The sequence below is a fragment of the Elephantulus edwardii genome, unplaced genomic scaffold (genome assembly GCF_000299155.1).
Source record: "Elephantulus edwardii isolate Elephantulus edwardi_28Jun2011 unplaced genomic scaffold, EleEdw1.0 scaffold00352, whole genome shotgun sequence".
In the NCBI taxonomy this organism is placed as follows: domain Eukaryota; kingdom Metazoa; phylum Chordata; class Mammalia; order Macroscelidea; family Macroscelididae; genus Elephantulus; species Elephantulus edwardii.
In genome coordinates this window covers 417,428-440,199 of record NW_006400102.1, presented here as the reverse complement: position 1 = coordinate 440,199, position 22,772 = coordinate 417,428, and the positions used below count along the sequence as shown (strand labels likewise).

At 37.2% G+C, this 22,772-nt stretch overlaps 1 protein-coding gene across 2 annotated transcripts in view; it reads left to right on the top strand.

Moving 5' to 3' along the window:
• FAM120A (family with sequence similarity 120A) overlaps positions 1-22,772 on the top strand; it is a 269,779-nt gene that overhangs the window by 215,757 nt on the left and 31,250 nt on the right. For both annotated transcript variants that reach the window (XM_006901938.1, XM_006901939.1), the window contains one exon: positions 18,951-19,065. In XM_006901938.1, coding sequence (XP_006902000.1) covers positions 18,951-19,065 — 115 coding nt within the window. The remainder of the gene's footprint in view (positions 1-18,950; positions 19,066-22,772) is intronic.

Sequence of the window (22,772 nt, the reverse complement as noted above, 5' to 3'; positions counted from 1 at the left end):
AGTTTCCTTTAGTATTTCTTGTAAGGTTGCTCTAGTTTTCACAGGTTGCCTTACTTCTTTTCTGGAAAAGTCATTATTTGGCCTTTATATTTGATGAACAGTTTTGCTGGGTATAATCTCAGTTTTTGTGTCTTTAATGTCTTTTACCGTAAAAGAAAACTTTGCCTCATGTTTTTTGCATTTGGTTGTCATGCCTCCCTCAGTGTGCAGCTGATTCTCAATCATGCTTTGTGTTCTGTTTACTTTGAAATTTCTTTTACCAATAATTTACATACTAGAGGGTGTAATATACTGTGTTAGAAGTGCATTTATTATTTTTATCTCTTTGGACCATAAAATTTCTGTCTCTCCATCTCATTGCCATTGAGTTGGAACCAGTTCATCATTAACCCTCCAATAAGTTTTCCGGGGCTATAAATCTCCCAGGAGGAAATTATCCTTTCAGAACCCCTGGTATGTTCAAATCCCCATGGAGGCAGTGTTTTTGGGTTAGGAGCAGCTGCTGCTACACAACCGGAGCACCTTACAATATCTGTCACAACTACTGAATTCTGCTGTTGCATGAAGAAAAGGACATTAAGTGGTTGTTGTTTTGTGACACCGAGTTGAGCACAACTCATAGCAACCCCTGTGAACAAGATCTGAACCCTGTTCTATCCTGCACGCCATCCTCATACTTTCTGACACACAAGAGCCCATTGTAGCTGTTACCATGTCAGTCCACCTGGTGGAGGGTCTTTCTCTCCTTCGCCAACCTTTCACCCTTCCCAGCATATCCCTTTCCAAGGAATAACACCTCCTAGCAGCATATAAAGTGAAGCCTCATCGTTCTTGCCCCTAAAGAGCACTCTGGCTGCCATTCATGGGATGTTCCGTGCTCTTCTTCAGCACCAAAACTCAAAGATGTCAATTCTTTTTCTGTCATTCTTATTCATTGTCCTGATCTCAGATGTGTAGCTAGTAATCAGAAAAACTATGGCTGGAATCAGATGTGCCTTAGTCCTCAAACTGATATAACTACTCCTCAAGTAATTTGGAAAGGTCCCTAAGTGCACATTTTCACAGTAGAATGCATCTCCTTATTTCCTGACTGCTCATACCAAGGATATTAATTGTGGATACAAGCAAGATGAAGCAGTTGACAGTCTCAGTCTCTTCTCCATCTATCATGATGCTGCCTATTGGTCCAGTGATAAGAATCTTCATAGCTAAGAGAATACGCCATCCCCTTTTCCTTATGGCTCAGGGTGAAGTCTCTCTCAGGGAGGAGTGATAGGGAATGGCAAAGGACACACTGACAAAGAAGATTAATCAGAACTGGCTTTGACAAGCACTGTGGCATTTGGACAAGAACAAACTGGGAGGAGGGTAGAGAGAATGGGGCAGCGGTGAATGAATGGAAACCCAAAATCTCTGTAAATGTTTATGAAAATTAATAAAATATAATTATAGAAAAAAAAAGAATCTTCATTCACCTGACATTGAGATACATTCCATACAGAAAGCTACATTCCTTGTTCTTCTGCAACAAGTGCTTCAAGTCCTCTCAGCAAGCAAAGTTGTGTCATCTGCATAATGCAGGCTATTGCTGGATCTCGCTCTAATCCTGATACACCACTCCTCTGCATAGAGTCCAGCATCTCATATAATTTGTTCTGCGTATGGATAGAATAGGTGTGGAGAGACAGTACAACCCTGATGCACTCCCTTCCAATTCCAAGTGCTCCCCTGCTCCATTTGCACAACTGCCTCCTGATCCAGATACAGGTTCCGCATAAACACAATCAGGCACTCTGGGATTCTCATTCTTCTCAGTGTCAGCCACAACTTGTCATGATGCACACAAACACCTTTGCATGGTCAGTAAAGCACAGATAGACATTCTTCTGATATTCTTTACTTTCAGCCAGGGTCCTTGTTACATCAGCAATTGTATCTCTGACATTAAGCAGATACATAAGTAAAAACAATACATGATTCTACATGGTACTTCAGAAAGACTTTACTTACTTAAAAAAAATGACAAGCTCACTGATTTTGTTAATCAAACCCTATTGTAGGTATTTTTAATTTAGGCTTGTATGATGTTTCTTCAAGTCTAGAGTCAATGTGTGCATTGTGATAGGAATATTGTTTTTCTTCAATGCCTTCAAGTTGACTACATTATAGCAACCCCATGAACAACAGACCTGAACCTTATCCTCTTATGACCTTCTTTTTGATCTCTGCCCATTATTACAGTTACTGTCAATCTATCTTCTTGGAGGTCTTTCTCTGGCCCTGTACCCTTCCAAGCATGGTATCCTTCTCCAAAGACTGGCCCCTTCTGACAACATGCCCTGATGATGTGACATGAAGTTTCACTATCTTTGCCTTGCATGCACTTCTTCCAAGACAGAGGAAAATTGTTTGATCTTTTTGCTGTCTGTGGGATTTTCAGTACACTTCCCCCAACACCAAAACACATAGGCATCAGCTGTTCTATCATCTTAACTAGTTCTTCAACTTTCAGATGCATAGGAAGTAATCTATTTTTTTTTTCTTCTGTAAGATTTTACTTGCATGTACTCATATTAATGATATTGTTAAAATTTCCACATTTTGTTCTATCACCATTTTTGAGAATGCAGCAAATATGGATTTCTTCCAGATGGTTGGCAAGAAAAGGCAATCACTGCTGACCTGAAAAGTCCTAGTATGACACTTTCTGCAGAGGGTGTGCTTCTCCCAGTGTGGCTGTGTAGCGTACCAAGTGAAAGTACTCAGTAAGAAGGCGATGAGAACAAGTGTGAATCTCTTCCACATGTCAGTTGGTATCCCATCAATTCTAAAGCCCTATGCAGCTTAAATTTCTTCCTTAATTCTATCACATATGACTTCCTAAGATGGTTTTATGGCAACCATTTCTTTATGTGTATTCTTTCCTTCCATTTTCTTTCTTTTTTTTTCTGGTTTTCAGCTTTTTATTGGGGGCTGGAGGGAGGGGGGCCCATTCTCCGAGGTGCTCACAGTTTCTTCAGCCACTCCAGTCTGGGACCCAGGGGGTCCTGGGGGTGGCTGGGCACGTCAGGCAGGTTCCCATCATCTCAGAGGGGCACTGGGTAGCTGTAGGGGGTGATCTCATTGATCAAGGAGGCATACTTGGTGTAGGGGCTTAACGAGGGCAGAATTACAGCAGGACCCGCGATGGTGAAGGACACGACCAGCACCAGCTCCTTGGCTCAGGCATTCTTGAGGAAGGCTGCGAGTCTAGTCGCCATGGTGGCCTCCGTGGCGGCCCTTCCATTTTCTTTTGATGGTCTTTTATTATTCAAGATAACTAAGGCACAAACTAAGATTTGTACACCAGTGTTCATAGCAGCATTATTCAACATCCCAGGAACATGGAAACAGCCCAAATGTCCAACCACATTAAATGCATTAAGAAATTATGATACATTCACACAGTGGAATACTATGCAGCACGCAGGAGCAATGATTTTGTAAATTATTACCTAACTTGGGAGGGACTGAAGAGCTTTATGCTGAGAGAACTCAGTCCTACAAGGATAAATACTGTATTTCTTGTAGAATGAGTGTAAGGATCCAAGAGGGGTGAGAGGAAGGCTAGAAGCAGAGGGATGTGGATGTGTAGGGGGAGGAGAGGACTAATCATCAGGTTGTACAATTTGATGGGTGGGGGTGTGAGGGAAATTGAAAGAATTTGTTCAAATTTGTATTCAAATTTTATAAGTAAACTAGTAGGGGAAAAGACAAAAAGAAAACTAAGTGCAGATAGGCTGAGAAATCTATGAAAATGAAATAAATGTATTTGCAGGACTAAATACTGGAACTAAAAAGGATTCAAATAATTTAAAAAAAAATGTTTTTGCCTGTAGCATCCTTTGTATCACAACTCAAGGCTTGAATTTGTTTCTGTTGAGACAGGCTGAGCAAGTTCTTCCCGTTTTCTTTTCTGACTCCAGCTCTTTGCTTATTTTCTTATAATATTAGGTCTGTTTTTTCAAACTGTCCCTTGAAATCTGTTCTTTTCTGCTACTCTACCATTTCTTTGTTTTGGCTTCTTGACATTCTGATGTAGTTTTCAGACATCCATTTTGGTCTTCCTCCCATGTTTTTGTAATGACCTTTTACTTTTTTTCATGTTTCCTCATACAACATGTGCTCTTTGGTCATTTGTGTTCAGTGCCTCAGACCTTTTCTTGAGGTGATTGCTAAATTCAGGTAGAATAAACTCAGGGTCACATTTTTGTTCTTGTGGACTTGTTTTCCATTCTTTAGCATCAGTTTGAGTTTGCATGTAGTCAAGAGACTACAGTTTGCATGTAGTCAACAGTTCCACAGTCAGGACTTGACCTGATTTTGACTGCTAATACTGAGGTTCTTCAGTGATTCTTTTCCACAGGTGTAGTCAGTCTTATTCCTGTATAGTCCTTTAGGTGAGTTTCTTGTGTATAATTGTCATTTGTGATTTTTTAAATAGATTTCTTTGTGATGAATAAATGTGATTGTACCAAAAAAAATGTGATTGTACAAAAGTCAGTCATTTTTTTGCCTCATTTCTCTCTCACAATTCATAATATCCTTGCTCCTAATTTTTGCATTTCAGTCACCATCTTCTTTGTTCATTCAGTTGATTTCAGACTGCAAAATCTCCTACAAGTCTCCATTTATTCATCTTTAGTTTTAGTTGTTGGTGTACTTATTTGAGTAATAGTTGTTAATAGGTCTTCCTTGTATGTGTATGTGTAATATCTTTTATAGCATTGCACTTCAGGATGGATCTTGCAATGGTCTTTTTGACAATTAATGCAACAACATCCTTCTTCACACTTCATTACTGACAAAGTCTGATTTCAAGTGAATAATGCCTATGTATCTCAGCTTGCTAAACCTAGAATATCAATCTTCATGTATTCCATTTCATTTTTTTGCAGCATCCACTTTTCTTAAATTCATACTTTGTATGTTACATGTTCCAATTATTAATGGATATTTGCATGCGTTTTTTCCTCACTTTTGGATGTCTTCAAACCTGAGGGCTCTATCTCCAGTGCTATGTCTAACAGTGTTCCTCTGTTCTTCATAGACTTTAAAGACTTACTCTTTTAGAAATGAGTGACCAATCCTTCTTCCTCGTCTGTCTTAATCTGAGATCTCCACTGTAGTACAACAGCTGACAGACAAATACTGTACACTTCACAGCAAATAACAAACAAGCATGTATATGTTTATAACAAGCTGTAAAAATCATACACATCTCTCCCCTAATTCCCAGTACAATAAACTGGCAAGCGATATTCATGGCACAGACGCAGAGGCTCCTTTGGTGAAACAGCAGATGTCCAGGGTCCAGGTTGGCTTTGTGAGTCCTCCCTTAATGAAGCAATTATCATAGTAATAAAACAGAGAACTAGGGTGACTTAGTGATAAGGAGTTGCAGTGCCAACCCAGAGACACAGTTTGAATCTACTAATCACTCCGTGGGAGAAAAGTGGACATTCTCCTTTCATGCAATTTACTACCCAAGAAAACTCGCTGGAGCATCAGTTATGAGTTGATTTGACTTGACAGTATGCAGCAATAATAAAGTAACAGTACTGAATGTGTGTGAACTCAAAAAATATGGGAAAACAGTTTATGGGTTTATGATCTGAATGCATTCTAGAATACCAAATTACTTTTCATAAAAGTTGGCTGTCAAATTTTTTCTGCTGCTAAAGGAAGCTTCAACTTACCTACTTGTTACAGATTTACAGAGCTAATCTAGAATTTTTCATGATGCTTTATGAGGAGGAATGTGGCATCGGGATTTGAGGAAGACTCAACAACCTGCTTTAATGCAGATGGCACAACCTTGCTTGCTAAAACTGAAGAGGACATGAGGCATGTGCTGCCAAAGGTCAAGGACTAAAGTATTTAATATGGATTGAAGCTCCCCATCAAGAAAACAAAGATTCTCATCACTGGACCAATTGGCAGCATCATGATAAAAAATGAAGAGATTGAGATTGTTAACAGCTTCAATTTACTTGGCTCAACAATCATCACTCTTGGTACCAGTAGCCAGGAAATCAGAAGATTAATTGCACTGGGAAAGTCTGCTGTCAAGGACCTCTCCAGAGTACAGAAAAGCAGTGATGTCAGTCTGAAGACTAAGGTGCACCTTATCCAGGCCATGGTCTTCATAGTTACTTGCTACGCATCTGAGAGCTTGAACAATAACTAGGAATGATAGAAGAAGGATCAATGCCATTGAGTTGTGGTGCTGGAGAAGAGTGTTGAACATACCCTGGACCGCCAGGAGAACAAACATGTCTGTCCTAGAAAGGATGAAACCAAGCTGTTCCCCGGAGGGAAGGATTTTGAAGCTGTGTCTGAAATACTTTGGGCACCTGGCCAGGAGAGACCATTTTCAGGAAAGGGACATCATGTTTGGATGGATGGAGAAACAGCGCAGAAGACCTATGATGAGATGGATTGACTCAGTGAAAGGAAAAATGTCTTTTGGAGACAGATTGGCTCAGGCTAGGGAAGGTTTCAGAGCTAAAGTATATAAAGTCACTGTGAGTCGTAGGTGACATGATGGCACGTAACAACCAATGATATTGGTGCTTTGAATAACACACACCCTACATAGTGGGGGAAAGTGGGACCTGCTTCTCTTTTTTTGTCGTTTTCATGCTTAAAGTATGTACTAGCAGTACGGTCACCAGTGATTCATGTCACTTATTGGTATAGCATAATCAGATACCAGCTTTACAGTCACTGGCATACTTTATCATTGCAGCAATTTTGCCACCTCTTTACATCAAGTTCGTCTCGCCACTGGCTAAATCTGAATTCTCTAGCATAGCAAAGTCAGTGAAACTTTTTACACATACAAACCCCACTTGAAAGAGAGATCTAAAAGAAATGGCTCATGTGCTTTTTGAGGCAGGCAAATCTTAAATTCTTCATCAAATGTCAGGCTGAAAGTTTCTGACTTACATAGCACCAGAGATGACAAATGGAAAGTCAGCAATTTAGGGTAGGAGGCTCATGATGGCTAAGGTCCAAAGAACCAGAGGTCAGATAATGACCAGATGCATTATCCAAATCAAGCAAAAATCAAGAGAACTTTGTCAGAAAATCTGTTTTTGGTTTTTTTGGTTTTGGTTTTTGTTTTTTTTTTTTTTTAATTTTAGTATAGGTCCTCTGTAGAAAATAATTTTCTGCTACTTGGCTGTTTATAGCGTATCTCTTAATGAAAGAATTACATTTTAGTAGATCTCTGCAATTGAGTGATAACTGCCACACCAAAAAGAAAGTTCATCAAAGACAAACTGGGATCAAGCTTAGATGGCCTATTCTACACTATACAGAGAGATACAGATACAGCCAGATGCTCAATGTGGAGAGTATAAAATTCCTGAATGGGATCTCCTAATGATTAAATCCCTGTGTTCATTAAAAATTTTTCCAGCAGAGTGAAAAGAAAACATACTGAATGAGGGGGGAAACATTTGGCAATACCATTTTAGACAAGAGTTTCATATCAACAGTGTACAGAATCCTACAGAGGAGCCACAGAAAAACACTGACAGTTAAAAGAATGGGCAAAAGACATGGAAAGAATTTTTCAAGAGAAAGATACTCAGATGGCCAACAGACAAGTGAAGAAATGCTCCAAATAACTTGCAGTAAGAGAGAGGCAGATCAAAACCACAATGAGATACCGTCGCACTCCAGTAGCCATGGCAAAGATTAACAGAACAGCAAGTAGTAAATGTTGGAGACAATATGGCAAGATAGGAACTCATACACGGCTGGTAGGACTGTGAAGTGGTATAGCCACTCTGGAAGGCAGTTTGGCTCTTGCTGAGAAAGCTGAACATAGAAATCCCTGCTATTCCACAGCTTAGAATATATCCAGAGATAATTTGAACTGAAACATAAACAGAGACTTGTAGATCAGTGTTCATAGCAGCATTATTCAATTTCAGGAAAACATGGAAACAGCCCAGATGTCCAGCCACAATAGAATGGATTGAGAAAGTATGGTACATTCACACAATGGAATAGAAAGGCTCAATGTATAAGAACTTTTTAAATAAACAAGTATTTAAAAAAAAAGTCATGAACAGCAAAATTGGCACAAAGCCTTAATCATCGCTAGGCTACTCACCAAATACATTGTCCTCCTCTAGGTAGTGATCCTCCTGATTTGTGTGAAACAAACAAGTATGACAGCATTTTCATCCAGACAGTTTTCATTGGCTGATTTGCAGTAGACCCTCACACCTTTTTGTCTTAATTCATTCAAACATCTGCTGAAAACTATTTACCATTAGTGATTCTGTTGGTATTTGGACACCAGTTGCATGCCTTCTAGCATCCCACACAAAACACACAACTCACCACTGTATGCCAGGCTAACAAGTGATGATTCTTGCATAAGGCGCAGTGAAAGAAGATGATGAAAATTCCAAGCTGTAGCATTAGTGTTTTGGTGTCATAATCTGTATGGAGTTACACTGTTAATTAATGGGCAAGTGAGCCTCTCTGGTGGTTCAAATCTACCAGCAGCTCTTCAAGAGAAAAGTGAACAATTTCTATAGAGGGGTCAATTAGCTGTGAGTCAGCACCATTTCATAGGCAATGGTTTGGGTTTGTTTCTTGGGGTTTGGCTAGGATTTTTGCTTGGTTTTGTTTTTAAGAAGATTTCTAGAAATTTTGTAGACTTGGAAAAAATTAATACCTGGAAAGATTAAACAGTTCTCAAACCTTCAAAGCTAGATTGTGTATCCAGTAATATTTTTACACTCTGCTTAATTGCATTGTAACAGAAAATGTAGAGAATTTTTTTCCAGAAATGCCTTACCTTCTGTAATATACAATATATATAATTGAACTCAACACTCCTCAAAATACCCAAAGAGATATAGCATAAACAAATGAGAAAATTAAATAATTTACTTTTACCCTTAAACTATTACTGCTGTGTGAGTTTTGTGGTATTTAATGTATGTATTTGTGTACACATATATTTTCATGAACATACTTTATATCCTTCCTGCATTTACAAAGGCTTTCAGAGGACAAAATGGTGAAAATGTGGTAAATGTAAAATTTGTTGAAACAGAAGTTGTTTTTGTTGTTGTTGTTATGTACAGTCAAATCAGAACCAACTAATAGCTGACCTAAATGTTACATGTTCTTTGCTGTCAGGTCATTTTCTCTATGGTAGTGACTTACAGGAATTGGGTTACTAACCCAGCATTTTATGCTCCACAGCACAAAATCGCCTCTGAGCGTTTTAGCCTCTATGCAGTGAAAAAGAATGTTATAAAACCTCAGTTTCTGTCCAGCATAACTTTTTTTCTAATTTAAGATTTTTAAAGTAATAGAGCGAGCTCGGAAGCAAGAGTGGCATCAACTTCCAAAATAGCTTGCCTCCGGAAACTATGAACTTGGAGAAATTATACGAGTTATACAAGTGTTCAGATCTTTCGTTCATGCAGTTGCTATGAGTCATCTACAGCTCGACGGCACTTAACAACAGACATTACATGGGTACAAAATATAGTGTTATATGCATTAGTGAGCACACATCTTTTGTTTTTAATAAAATTTTATTTTAATTGTGATTTTTAGGAACATTCACAGAAAAGTTAGATTTCCAATCATTCATTATTGCACATTTTACCCCTTCCCTTTCCCTCCCCAAGTTCTCTTTTTTAAAATATATATTCATTAATTAATTTATTAATTCATTGTTACTTACCTCCTCCCTCCCCCTAGTCCTTTTTCCAAGGATATATCTCTTATTCTGGGCTGTTGTCATATGTATAATGCCTAATCGTATATTCATTTTAGACAGTTCTTTTTTCATCTATTCAATGAAATTTTCATTATCTATTCACTCTTATCCTATTGACCTCCCAACACCCATTTCATACCTGCTTTATAACAGTGGTGCTGTGCCGTATATGTCCTTTTGTGACTGAGATATTTTGCTCAGTATGAGTGCTACAGGGTCTCCCATGTTTTGTAATGTTTTATAAGTTCATTGTTTTTCAGTGCTGCATAGTATTCCATTGTATTCCAGTAGTTTTTCAATAAGTTCATTTGTTGATGGGCACACATCTCTTTCACAGTAATGTATTTAGCTGAAAGGGGAAACTTCCCTCATATTTGCTCTTTCTTGACTTAAATTCTGATTAAAATACAATGGGATCATTGTATTTAATATCTATACTAATCACCTTTTTAATTATGAAACCTCACTACAATTTAGAAAATTTATGCAGTACATGTACATTTTAATTGAATATGAAAGTTCCCAGTAACATTGAAATAATTATAAACATTGTAGTTTAATTTATTTACAGACATCAATCAAATCTGTATATCATAGATTTTTTAAAAATACGCTTTTCTTACAGCTTGCAGTGGTATTTCTTTTTTGCTTCTACCACATAGTTTTTGCAAATATAAACTATTTTTTCCTTTCAGTTTACCTGTCTCTAAAAATGAGATAGTTCATTACTACCTCAGTGTTGTTCAGTCTGTACATACAGCAAATTATTTGAGAAGCTAGACTTTAAGGAGTATGGCATCAGGTTCAGAGGAAGATTCCTCAATAACTTGCCTTAAATAAATAATACAACCTTGCTTACTGAAACCAAGGGTGCCTTAAAGTGCTGGTTGCAGAAAATCAAACACTACAGATGTCAATGTCATTTATATCTCAACATCAAGTAGACAGCTGTCCTCACCACTTGACCAGTAAGCAAGCATCATGACAAGTGAAGAAAAGATTTAGATTTTTGACAATTTCATCTTACTTGGATCCACAGTCAAGACCCATGATAACAGCGGTCAAGAAATCTAAAGATATGTTCCATTTAGTGAGTCTTCTGTCAGGGACCACTCCAAAGTACTAAGGAAAAGTGATGTTATTATAAAGCCTAAGATGCATCTAATTCAAGCAATGCTCTTTTCAGTCACCTGCTGGACAATGAATAAGAATGTCTGAAGAATCAATGCCTTTGAGTTGTGATGTTGGAGAAAAGCACTGAATATTCCATGGACTGACAAAGGAACAAATAGGTCCTTTTTAAAAAAAATTATATTTGACCTTGAGTCTGTCCCACTTGAATTTCCAACCATCTCAGAAACAGATTTAAGGCCTTGAACCCTAATGAGCAAAAACCAGATGAACTGTGGGAGGATATCAAGAAAATCATCCAGGAAGAATACAAAAGGTCATTACAAAGACGAGGAAGAAAAGACCAAGATGAATGTCATACAAGACTCTGAATATTTCACAAGAGCACTTGAGAAGCCAAAGGAAAGGGCAGAAATCAAGAAATTAAAGCACTGAAAAGATTTCAAAGGACAACACAGAAGACAGAGCTAGCGTCAGAAAATCTAAAGGACCATACTCAGCATGTCTTAAGCTGAAGGAACTGAAGGACAAATTCAAGCCTTGGGTTACAATACTTACGGATGCTTTGGGCAGAATATTAAATTATCCAGGAAGCATTTAAAAAAAAATAGAGGAATATACAATCACTGTACCAAAAGGAATTGGTTGATAGAAGAAATTCATGAAATAATGTGTAAGTAAGAGCCTGTGGTGATGAAATTCAAGCTACTCTGAAGGAATTGGCAAAAAACAAGGCCCAAGGAATTGACGGCATACCAATTGACATATCAATTAACACATTGCCACAAATGATGGCAAAATGTGTTTCTAAGCACAGTCATCAGTTTGAAACTGTGTGGCATCGTGTTAAGAGACACTGCCCTGGATGTACTCACTAAGTTGTACCTAGAAATCTGACTGGCCAACTGACTGGAAGAGATCCATATTTGTTCCCATTCCAAAGAAAGGTGACCTGACAGAGTACTGAAATTATAGAAAAGTATTATTAATGTCAGATACAAGCAAGTTTCTGCTGAAAATTATCCAAAACCAACCGGAACAGCACATCAACAGAGAACTACCAAATGTGCAGGCTGTGTCCTAGGGATATTACAGCCAATGATAGATCTTGGCTGAAAGCAGAGAGTACTAGAGGAATGTCCATCTGTTTAATTGACTATACAAAGCATTTAACTGTGTGGATCACAGTCTGTGACTATAACAAACTGTGACTAATCTTGAGAGGAACAAGAATCCTAGAACACTTGATTGAACTTATGCAAAACCTATATTTGGACCAGGAGTCAGTTGTCAGAAGAGGGCAAGGAAGAACTACATGCTTCAAAATCGGGAAGGATGTATGTCAGGTATGTATCCTATCTCCATACCTTTGCAATCTGTATGTGGAGCAGATCATCCGGAAGGCTGGGCTCTATGAGGAGGAATGTGGCATCAGGATTGGAGAAAGACTGATCAACAACCTGCATTATGCAGATGAAACTGAGGAGGACCTGAAGCAGAAGGTCGAGGACTGCAGCCTTAAATATGGTTTGAAGCTCACAGTCAAGAAAACAAAGATTTTCACCACGTGGCCGATTGGCAGCATCATGATAGACAATGAAGAGATTGAGTTTGTTATCAGCTTCCATTTGCTTAGCTCCATAATCAACACCCTTGGTACCAGCAGCCAGGAAATCAAAAGATGAATTACATTGGGAAAGTCTGCTTTTAGGGACCCCTCCAGAGTACTGAAGAGCAAAAATGTCATTCTGGAGACTAAGATGCTTCTGATCCAGGCCACAATCTTTGCAGTTACTTGCAGTGCATCAGAGAGCTGGACAGTGACTAGAGATAATAGAAGGAGAGTTGATGCCTTTGAGCAGTAGTTCTGGAGAAAAGTATTGAATATATTTTTCATGGAGAAGGTTCACCAGGCTGCTCCCTGAAGGCAAAGATTCTGAAGCTGTGTCTGACATACTTTTGACATGTTGCAAGGGGAAACCAGTGCTTGGAGAGGAACATCATGCTTGGAAGGGTGGAAGGACAGAGCAAGAGAGGAAGACCCTTGATGAGTTGGATTGGCTCATTGATCAAGTAATGGGGCTGGTGTGTCCAAGACGTTATGTTTGCCTCAGGACAGAGCAGGGTTCAGAGTTGTGTACTTAAAGTCGCTATGAGTTGCAAGTAACTCAAAACCACATAACAACATTTTATATTGGTTTGGGTAGAAAATTCACATACATTATGTTTCACACTACATTCATACTGTCTTTTGTACAGTAATTCCCAGTAATTGTATTTTGTAAAATTATTCACCATTGAATAATGGCAATCCCACCACGTCTTTCCAGATAGCCACTGCATCTTTCCCATTTTCTTTCTTCCTTCTTTCCCTTCACCCACCAATTGTGCAACCCTCTGATTTCCTCCCTGCCCATCCTGACCCCTCTCTGCTCCCACCCTTTCCCCCCTTGGATCTCCATACACATTTTACTAGTTACCCTTCTCTTTTTACGATTCTGGACTTAGGCCAGTGTCTCCCAAGTTATGTAGTAATTTTTAAATTCTTACTCCTGAGTGCTGTGTAGTATTCCATTGTGTGACTGACTTTACCATGATTTTTCAGTCTATTTGATTGTAGTTGGACATTTGGGATGTATCCATTGTGAGTAGTGTTACTGTGAACATTGGTGTACAAACTCCATTTGTATCTCAATTCTGATTTCCTTGGGATATATTCCTAGCAGTGGAATATCTGGGTGATAGGAAATTTCTTTGTTCAGCTTTTTGAGGAAACACTAAACTACCTTCCAGAGTGGTTGTACTCGACTATCTCTCCTCATGTTCTCCAACATTTATTACTTGCTGTCCTAGTAAACTTTGCCACTGCCCCCAGGGTGAAATGGTATCGCATTATGGTTTTGATTATGATCTCTCTTATTGATAGTGATTTTGAGCATTTCTTCATGTGTCTAACAGCCATCCGAATACCTTCCTCTGTGAAAATACTTTCCATGTCTTTTGCCCATTTTATAATTGTATTATCAGTCTTTTTCTTGTCGAGGCCTTATATGATTCCGTAAAATCTGATAATGAGACCCTTGTGTGAAATGATACTGCCAAATGTTTTTTCCCAGTCAGTAGATTGTCTTTTCACATTGTTAGAAAAAAGTTTTTTATGTGCACCTGGATTTACTCTTTAGAAAGTCTCAGACATCTTTTTTTTTTTTAAGATATTGAACTTTATTTTTCAGATAATATCCAACTTTCTACTTTGAAGCTTGTTATTCTCCATGTGCAAAGGTGTGACTTTCTGCTCTGAACTTTTTTTTTACCTTCCAATCCTCTCCTCCTTGTATATTTCCTGCTATATTTGTCAGCCTCTTTATATCATTGGCCCTCTATGCTTGATCCCAGTTTGTCTCTTAAGATCTTTATGGTTTTGGTCTTTCCTCTGAAGTCTTTGATCCACCTTGAGTTGATTTTTGTGTATGGTGTGAGATATGAATCTTGTTGCAGCTTTCTGCAAATAGTAGTCCAGGCTTGCCAGCACCATTTGTTGAAGTGGTTGTCGTTTCCCTATTTGATAGGTTTTGTTTCCTTGTATAATATTAGTTGAACATAGATAGGTTAATTTCTGGGTTCTCAGTTTTGTTCCATTGATCTATGTGCCTGTCATTGAACCAGTACTTTGCTATTTTAGTTGCTCCCGCTGTTTAGATTTTGAGATCAGGGTGTGCTGTGCCTTCTACTTTATTTTTGTTTTTCAGAAGTACTTTTCTTACTTAGGGGACTTTTCCTCTCCAAATAAACTTGCTAATTGCTTGTTCTGTTTCTTAAAAAAATGAATTTGGTACTGTATTGGGGTTGGGTTTAACATGTCAATTGCTTTTGGTAGGACTGTCATTGTCACTACCTATTCATAAACGGGGAACTTTTTCCCATTTATTTAGGTTCTTTATTGTTTCTTGCAGAAGTATTCTGTAGTTTTCTTTGTAAAGGTCTTTTGTGTCTCTAGTTAAGTTTATTCCTAAATATCTCAGTATGTGTTTGCAGTGTTTCAGGAATGCATCCTCTCTCCATACCTTTTCAGTCTGCGTGCTGTACAGATCATTTGAGAAGCTGGACTTGATGAGTAGGAATGTGGTATGAGTTTTGGAGGAAGACTCACAACAGCTTGAGTTGTGCAGATGACACGACTTTGCCAGCTGAAACTGAGGAGGGCCTGAAGCATTTGCTGCAGAGGGTCGAGGACTGTAGTTTGCCTTGTGAATTGAAGCTCAGCATCAGGAAAACAAAGATTCTCAGCACTAGGCCAATTGGTACCATTGTGATAGACGGAGAAGAGTTTGAGTTTGTTAACAATTCCAAATTGCTTGATTCCACAGTCCACACTTCTTGGCACCAGCAGTCAGGAAATCAAAAGATGAATTCCATTAGGAAAATCTGTTTTAAGGACCTTTCCAGAGTGCTGAAGACAACTGTCAGTCTAGAGACTAAAGTATGCCTGATCCAGGCCATGATCTTCACAATTGCTTTCTGTGCATCAGAGAGCTGGACAGTGACCAAGTATGACCAAAGAAAAATCGATGCCTTTAAGTTTTGGTGTTGGAGAAGAGTATTAAACACACCATAGACTGCCAAGAGAGCTGACAGGTCTATCCTGGAGAAACGGAAACCTAACTCCTTGGAGGGAAAGATTTTGAGATTCTGTCTTACATACTATGAGCATGTAGTTCAATCTTTGAAAATGGATACCATGCTTGGAAGGGTCAAGGGACAGCGCAGGAGAAGAAGGCCCTAAATGAGACGAATTGACACAATGACTGGGGTAATGAGGGTAACTGATCAGAGACAATGAGATTGGCTCAGGATAGAGCAGGGTTCAGAGCTATTGTGCCTAAGATCACAATGAGTGGTAGTTACAACAGCATCTGTAAATGGTATTGCTTTCTTATTTTCCTTCACTTGTGTTTTCTTTTTTACTATAAAGGAATTCCACTGATTTTTGGGTATTGATTTTACATCCTGCTACTCTACTGAATTAGTCTACTAGCTCTAACAGTTTTGTTGTTGTTGTTATTGTTGTTGAGTCATTGGGGTTTTCTTTTCACACTTTATATCTGTATATAGTGATAGTTTTATCACTTCTTTGCCTATCTGTATTCCTCTCACTTGCCATGTTGCCCTAGCAAGTACTTCAATATAATATTGAATAGGTGTGGTTACGTTGGGCATCCTTGTCTGATTTCTGTTCACAAGGAGAATGCTTTCTCCATTGAGAATTGTATTGGTTCTTGATTTTCCATTTATACTCTTCACAAGGTTCAGGAAGTTCCCACCTATCCCTATTCTGATAAGTTTTAATCTGGAATATTTGAACAGATATGTCTTGAAAATGCAACCAGAGTGCTCTAATAATGCAAGAATGGCTAAAGTGTGTCTCATATACTGTGGGCATGTTTCTAAGGAGCCAGTCCTTGGAAAGCTAAGCCAAAGAGAGCAAATTTAAATTACACAGTTACTGTAGCAAGGGACAGAGTTCACATCTGTCATTAAGAGTCGTATTCAACTCAGAGGCATCTAACAACATTATGGCAGACATAAAATAACTTATGTGTAAAATGCGCATTAATAAATAGTACTGAACTTTTTTCTTTCTTTTTAAATATTTTCTTTTTAGTATACCTCCCATTCAAGTTTTTAGACAATTTCTTTAGTTATATTTTTAATATTGTCTAAACATTCTTCCATTTGCTTAAATTTCCTGATCTATAAATATCTCACCTGTGCTTTAAAATAGCTCTTTGGCCATTTGTCTTACATTGTTATTTTACATAAAGTTTTTAATCTTTGTATCTTGATTTAAAGAAGACTTCACAGAATAATTTCATTTCATGGTTTCGAGTCATAGTTGTGGGGACTCCTCTGACTTCAGTAGGTCCAGTAAGTCAGGATTGTTTAAAAATTTTAAGTTTTCAACTTTTTTTTCCTCATTTAATTCCACATTGATTGATTGTGTCCTTCAGCAGCTTACCTGGTTCTTTTGACCTCAGAATGGAGGAGGCAGTGATTTATGAAGACTGTCTTGTAGTGTAATTCCTTTTCTATTACTGTTTCCATCTTAAGACTCTTAAACATTACTGACCATACTGGATAAGTGAGAAGGCTGAGAACATTAAATTTAAGAAGTTTATCCACCAAATGCTCCACTGGGGAAGGAGGAACAGTCTCATCCTGTGCCAGTCAGATGAGAATCGAAGGTACACAACAAGGGAAAAAAATTAATTTTATTATACCTCTGGATCTAGATCACCTCATCCTTTTTCAAAGAGATGAAAATTAATACTGAGGAAGAAATACAAAATAGGAAGAATTTTACTTTTTTTAAAAAAAAATTTATTACGTGTGTGTGTGTGTGTGTGTGTGTGTGTGTGTACCATCAAATCAGACCTGACTAATACATACAGGAGAAGATTGCCCCTCCTTCTCCAGCAGAGCATCTGGTGGATTTGAACCATGTACGTCTGGGATTGCTGTGCAGCTTCTTGCCGCAAGGCACCAGAGCGTCTTTGAATTTTACTTCTTGATCTTAAAACCTACTGATAACAGCAATAGATCGCATAATCAAGTGGAGTAGAATTGGGAACCCAGAGAGACTTTCATCCATCTATGGATCTTTGACAGTTGTCCTTCTTTTCAGTGCCTTGCTGCCTTTGAGCTTTATGCCTGGGCAGGTAGTGTGTGATGAAGTGTTCTAAGAAGTACAGCCTGTCTATCATTTGACTGAAAGCTGAGGGTTTTTTGGGTTTTTTGGGTTGGGTTTTTTTTTACTTTTTTTTTTTAATTTATTTTTTTAAATAATTTTAATGAACATTTACAGAGAATTTGGATTTCCATTCATTCATTGCTGCACTTCTCTACCCGCCCAGCCCTCTCCCCCCGCCCCCAGTTTGCTCCTCTCTTCCAAAAGTAAAAGAAAGACTCCTTCCTTGGTACACAGTCCCCCCCTGCACCCCTCCCAGTGCCCCAAGTACATTCCACTATGCAACCTTAATTGTGGACTCTTGTGATAACCATAATACCCTATCATACATTAATTATTCAGAATAATTTGAAAGCTGAGTTTTGAGAGTGATTCCCATTTCGAGCTTCAAGGGTGACCAACGACAGTAGGTCATCTCAAAGGTTTCACCAGTCTTTGTTAGGCCAGTAAGCCTGGCCTTACTATTTTTAGTTTTGTTCATTGTTTTCCACTCCCTTTTTCAGAGCAGTGGTAACCAGGTGCTTATCTAGTTCTTTTGGTCTCACTGTTGTGGAAACTGTAATTCTCTTGATCTGTTAGTCCTTTATCTTGATTCTCTTAATTAGAAATTGAACTGTTTTTTACTTAAGTTTTGCCTTCGGGATATCTTACCTTCCATTTTATAAATTGGTGTTTGAAGATGTTTGATGTGGTTTAAAGAAAGCTTTGGTCAAGTGGTTAAGGAGTTTTACTACCAACCCAAAAGCAAGTCCTTCCTATCTACCAGCTGCTCTGCAGGAGAAAATAGGCAATCTCATCTTGTGTGATTTACAGCCTTTGAAAATCCACGGTTTGGAGGGGGTCAGCTATGTGTCATTTACAACTTGGCAACACTCTTGGTTTAAAACCACAATAATAAAGTATCAGAAATCACTGGTGAGTTGGTTTCAAGTATATGTAATTTAATATGGTACTTACTGTGCTAGTGACCCTGGTGAAGGAAAAAAAGGGGGGGTACTTTTCTCCCAAAAGCCCACTGAAAGGTCAGCTAGGATTCTGTTCTGACTCAAAGGTAATAAGGAACTACAGTAAAATGAAAACTTGGGTTGGCTCAAGCAATAACTAAGTATTCCTTTGTAATTGGTATCAAGAAAAAGTAGAAAACTGGGCTAGAAATCCTTCTGGGCTTTTTTAGTTTGAGTCTTCCCCAAATTTACTTAGAGCCTAAACAGATTTTTTTTTCCATGTAATTGCAACCATTGAGAAATAATAGTCCGTTTTTGTTCACTTTAGATACATGGTGCAATGGCCAGGAGTGCGGATATTGCGTCGCCAGGAACTTGATGCCTTCCTGGCTCAGGCATTATCCCCTAAACTTTATGAGCCTGATCAACTCCAGGAGCTTAAGGTAATTTATAAGCCTAATTTTATTATTTTAGGAATCCTTGCTTTCTGTATAATGCAACTAATCTTCAGCAGGCAGTATTGCTCAATACAGTAAGTTAGATAAAAATTTTTCTTTATTTACCAGTAGATACCTATTTTTGGTTTTCAGTGCAGGAATTAAATATATCCTTTATTATTATCATCATCATTATAATAGAAGGTGATTCCAAACCTGAGAAGGTTTGATACAAAGAGAGATTTCTGACCTGGAGTCAGGATTCCTTTTCTTATTTCATTCCATTGTTCCTAATTACAACTTTACTTTTCTCTAAATATATATTCTTTGATGTTTTAGTATTGTGATATCCTTTTTTAAAAATACTTTGGATAGTATCTTATCATCCCTAAGGACTTGTAGTTAGCACTTACCATCATATCCTTTTTAATTTTTCCTTCTAATAATTCCTTTTGTTTCTCCATTGTTTTAATGATTTTCTCCTAGTCATATAGTTTTTAGTGCACATACCCTTTTTAGTATGGTTTTTTAGTTACTGTTTTCATGTGGTTGTAATTAATTGCTTTTTACTTTTTGTATTAAATGTTAAGAGTTCAGACTTTCAGAAACTACCTAAATTAATGTTCTGCCTTTTCGTTTTCATTTATTTAGATATTTTTCTTTTCATAGTTGCCATCTCTCAGTGCCCCCCCCCCAAATTTTTATCTGCAATCTAATAACCTATTTGGGGGGGGTGGTCTTTAGAGGTATTTTTACTGTTCTTCCTAAAGATATTCTTTCCCCATAAAACAATTTTAGGCTCCCTTTATAGATAATCAGCATAATCACTTTGGTGCTTTCCAAAATTATTTTGGTAAATTTAATTTGTTGATGAACCTCCTTGAATGTATGAAGCTCTAGCCATTTGTTGTCACCATTAGACTTACTGCTAATTTTGAAACAAACTATGATCTTTTGTTTTAAAAAATCACTTCAAATTGTATTTTTTTTTATTCTGTAGATGAAGCTTTTCTGTTTGAATGATAGAAATTATTAATTTTTTTATGTGTTGTATCTAAATTTATATTTGTTTTAAAATATTTGGTCAGGTGTTTTCTACCACACAGAAAGACAGAGACTAAGTACAGGTTCTTTTTTCCTTGTGTTCTTAACCCAGATTATTTCACCACCACAGTCTTCATTACCAGATTGTATTTCAGGGCTGTTATAAATACTTTTATTATAGTGTGGTACCATCCCTCTACCTCTACTTCCTGTTTCTCTTATATAGATTTTTACATCAGTATTGACATCCCAGTTCTGAAAATCAGACCACCAGGTATCAGGTATGCCCACTAAGCCTTATTCACCATCAAGTTACTTTAACTCAAAGTTCATCTTATATCCCATATTCCTTTCATTTTTGGACTGACACATAGGGCATAATTTTGAAAGAAAATCACAATTTAAGCTTTGATTTTGATTCTTTTGAGATCTTAGTACTTTCATAATTTTCCCCTGATTCTTCATCTATTTCCAGGCATTTCTAGAATGTATTTAGACAGCTGTATATTATGTATAGTTTATTTCCGTCTCACTCATCATTTCTTTCGGCCTTGCTAGTCTGGTAGTATGTAGTTCCCTTAAATAAGAATAGCCTAAAGCTTTATGTGCTTCATGATCATTGAAAATTCTGAGAAAATTACAAGGAGAGCTAACATTTGGTTCAGGAAGAGTTAAGGTTTTCCTGTTTGTTTTTTGTTGTTGTTTTGGTGGTTTTTACTGACAAAACTGACAAACCCATGGGTTTTCACATTGAACATTAGTACTAATTAAGTATTATTTAAATACTACAAAAATGTCTCTTCTGAGCTGAGGGTTCCAAAATTAAATGACTGAGAAATAAATTTCAAAATTACTTTTTGTTTAAGCATTAAAGTTGTTCATACGTATAAAAGCGATAATGCTTTCCTATAGTGTACCTTTTTACTGTTTATGATATAGTCAACTCTTGATTTTGTTGTTTTCTTTTTAAGGGCCCATTCTACAACTTGTGGATTATTCAATCATTCTTTTTCTTCTCTTCTTTCTGCATTGCTATCAAAAAAGAAGAGAAAGAAAAGACCAGTTCTTAAAGTTTGGCCTCTTGTTAGCTTTTCTGGTGAGAGATTTGGTGGGAAAAAATGCTGAAGGCATTAATGAAAATCCATTTTTAAGAATTTCATTTCATCCATACTTTCTTCATCAGCCATTTCTATGACTAATTGAGTATACTGTGTAATTTCTTGAATACCTGTGATAGTGATTGATGGGTTTTTTGGTTTGGGGTTGGGTTTGTTTTTTTGTTGTTGTTGTTTTTTGGTTTTTTTTACTTTCTGTTTTAGAGTATCTCCTAGGTGACTAGAATGAATGTCATTATTAAGATAAAATTACCACTGACCCTTTGTTTTGAGGAGGGTGGGGAGGTAGTAGATGAGGAGAACCTTTGTATAATGATACTTTTTGCCCAATTTCTTTCTCCTTTGCTCTTGACATGCCTATTATTGCCTTAAATTCTTTTAACAGTTTCACTTGCCAAGTGCAGAATATAAAAGATGGAAAATGAAGAACTTTAAAGACAGTATTAGGGGTGTGCAACATGTCTGTGATACCTGTAAGAATTATTTTGCATATAAGTAAATATGACTGTCGCCCAGTTGAGCAAAAGTAACTACACTAAAAATTGCTTCTCGAGCTAATTGGCTGAGATTTAGTTTCATGCTTTTATTTCTCACAAAGTCCACATTTTTGTCTTTATTTCTCTAGTTGAGGAACCTTGGATAATGTTTAATATTTTAATTGTTATATGTGAATGAGGTTAAAGTGGGAATGTTGTAGCTATTTCTACAATCACAGATTCACATTTTGATTACCAGTTCATATCCTTGAATACTGTGTGGGTCAAGTTTCTTCATCTCTAAAAACCATATGTTAAGAATAATACTTAGAACCTATGGTTACTATATGGTTGTTGTTGTTGTTAAGTGCCATCGAGTTGCAGGCGACTCATAGCAACCCTATGAAGGAGAGTCCTCAATGCTTAGGTACTATATGGTTACTAAGAGAAGTAAATGGAGATAGTTCATGTAAAAATACTTTAGATTTCTGATATATTTTTTATTATGTGCTCATAAATAGGTGATATTATTATTATAGTTATTGTTATTTGTATAATTAATACTTGGGAAAAGAAATTTTTTTTCCCTCCAGATTACAAAGTCAGTATGTGATACAGTTTTTCCCCAAATGTTAGGGTGCTCTGAAATCTACAGTCCAATTGAGATTCTATATGCGTTGCTTAAAAATAACTTTATTTAGAGGACTTCTCCCCATTAAATTAATAGTAACTGTTACAACTTGTTGTTAAAATGTTATTACTAAATTATTTTGACACCATAAATATTATTTCTTAATCTCATAAAAGCACAGTTCTTTAGCTAATGTTGAGGTCACAGAGAGTGTGTATTTAATTTTTCCCTTCCTTGTATTCACATGTTTGAATATTAATACTTCTGACAAAGGTGCTTCTGTATTGCCAAGCATCTCCTGTTGTTTCTTAAACTTGGGGCTTAGGGAAATGGCTTTGAATGGTTTTCATCAAATAAGTGTTTGAATATAGATATAACAAACAGCAACTAAATCAGATGCTGCTTCATGTTTTAATAGAAGGAAATTTTTTGCCATTTTGTTAGAAC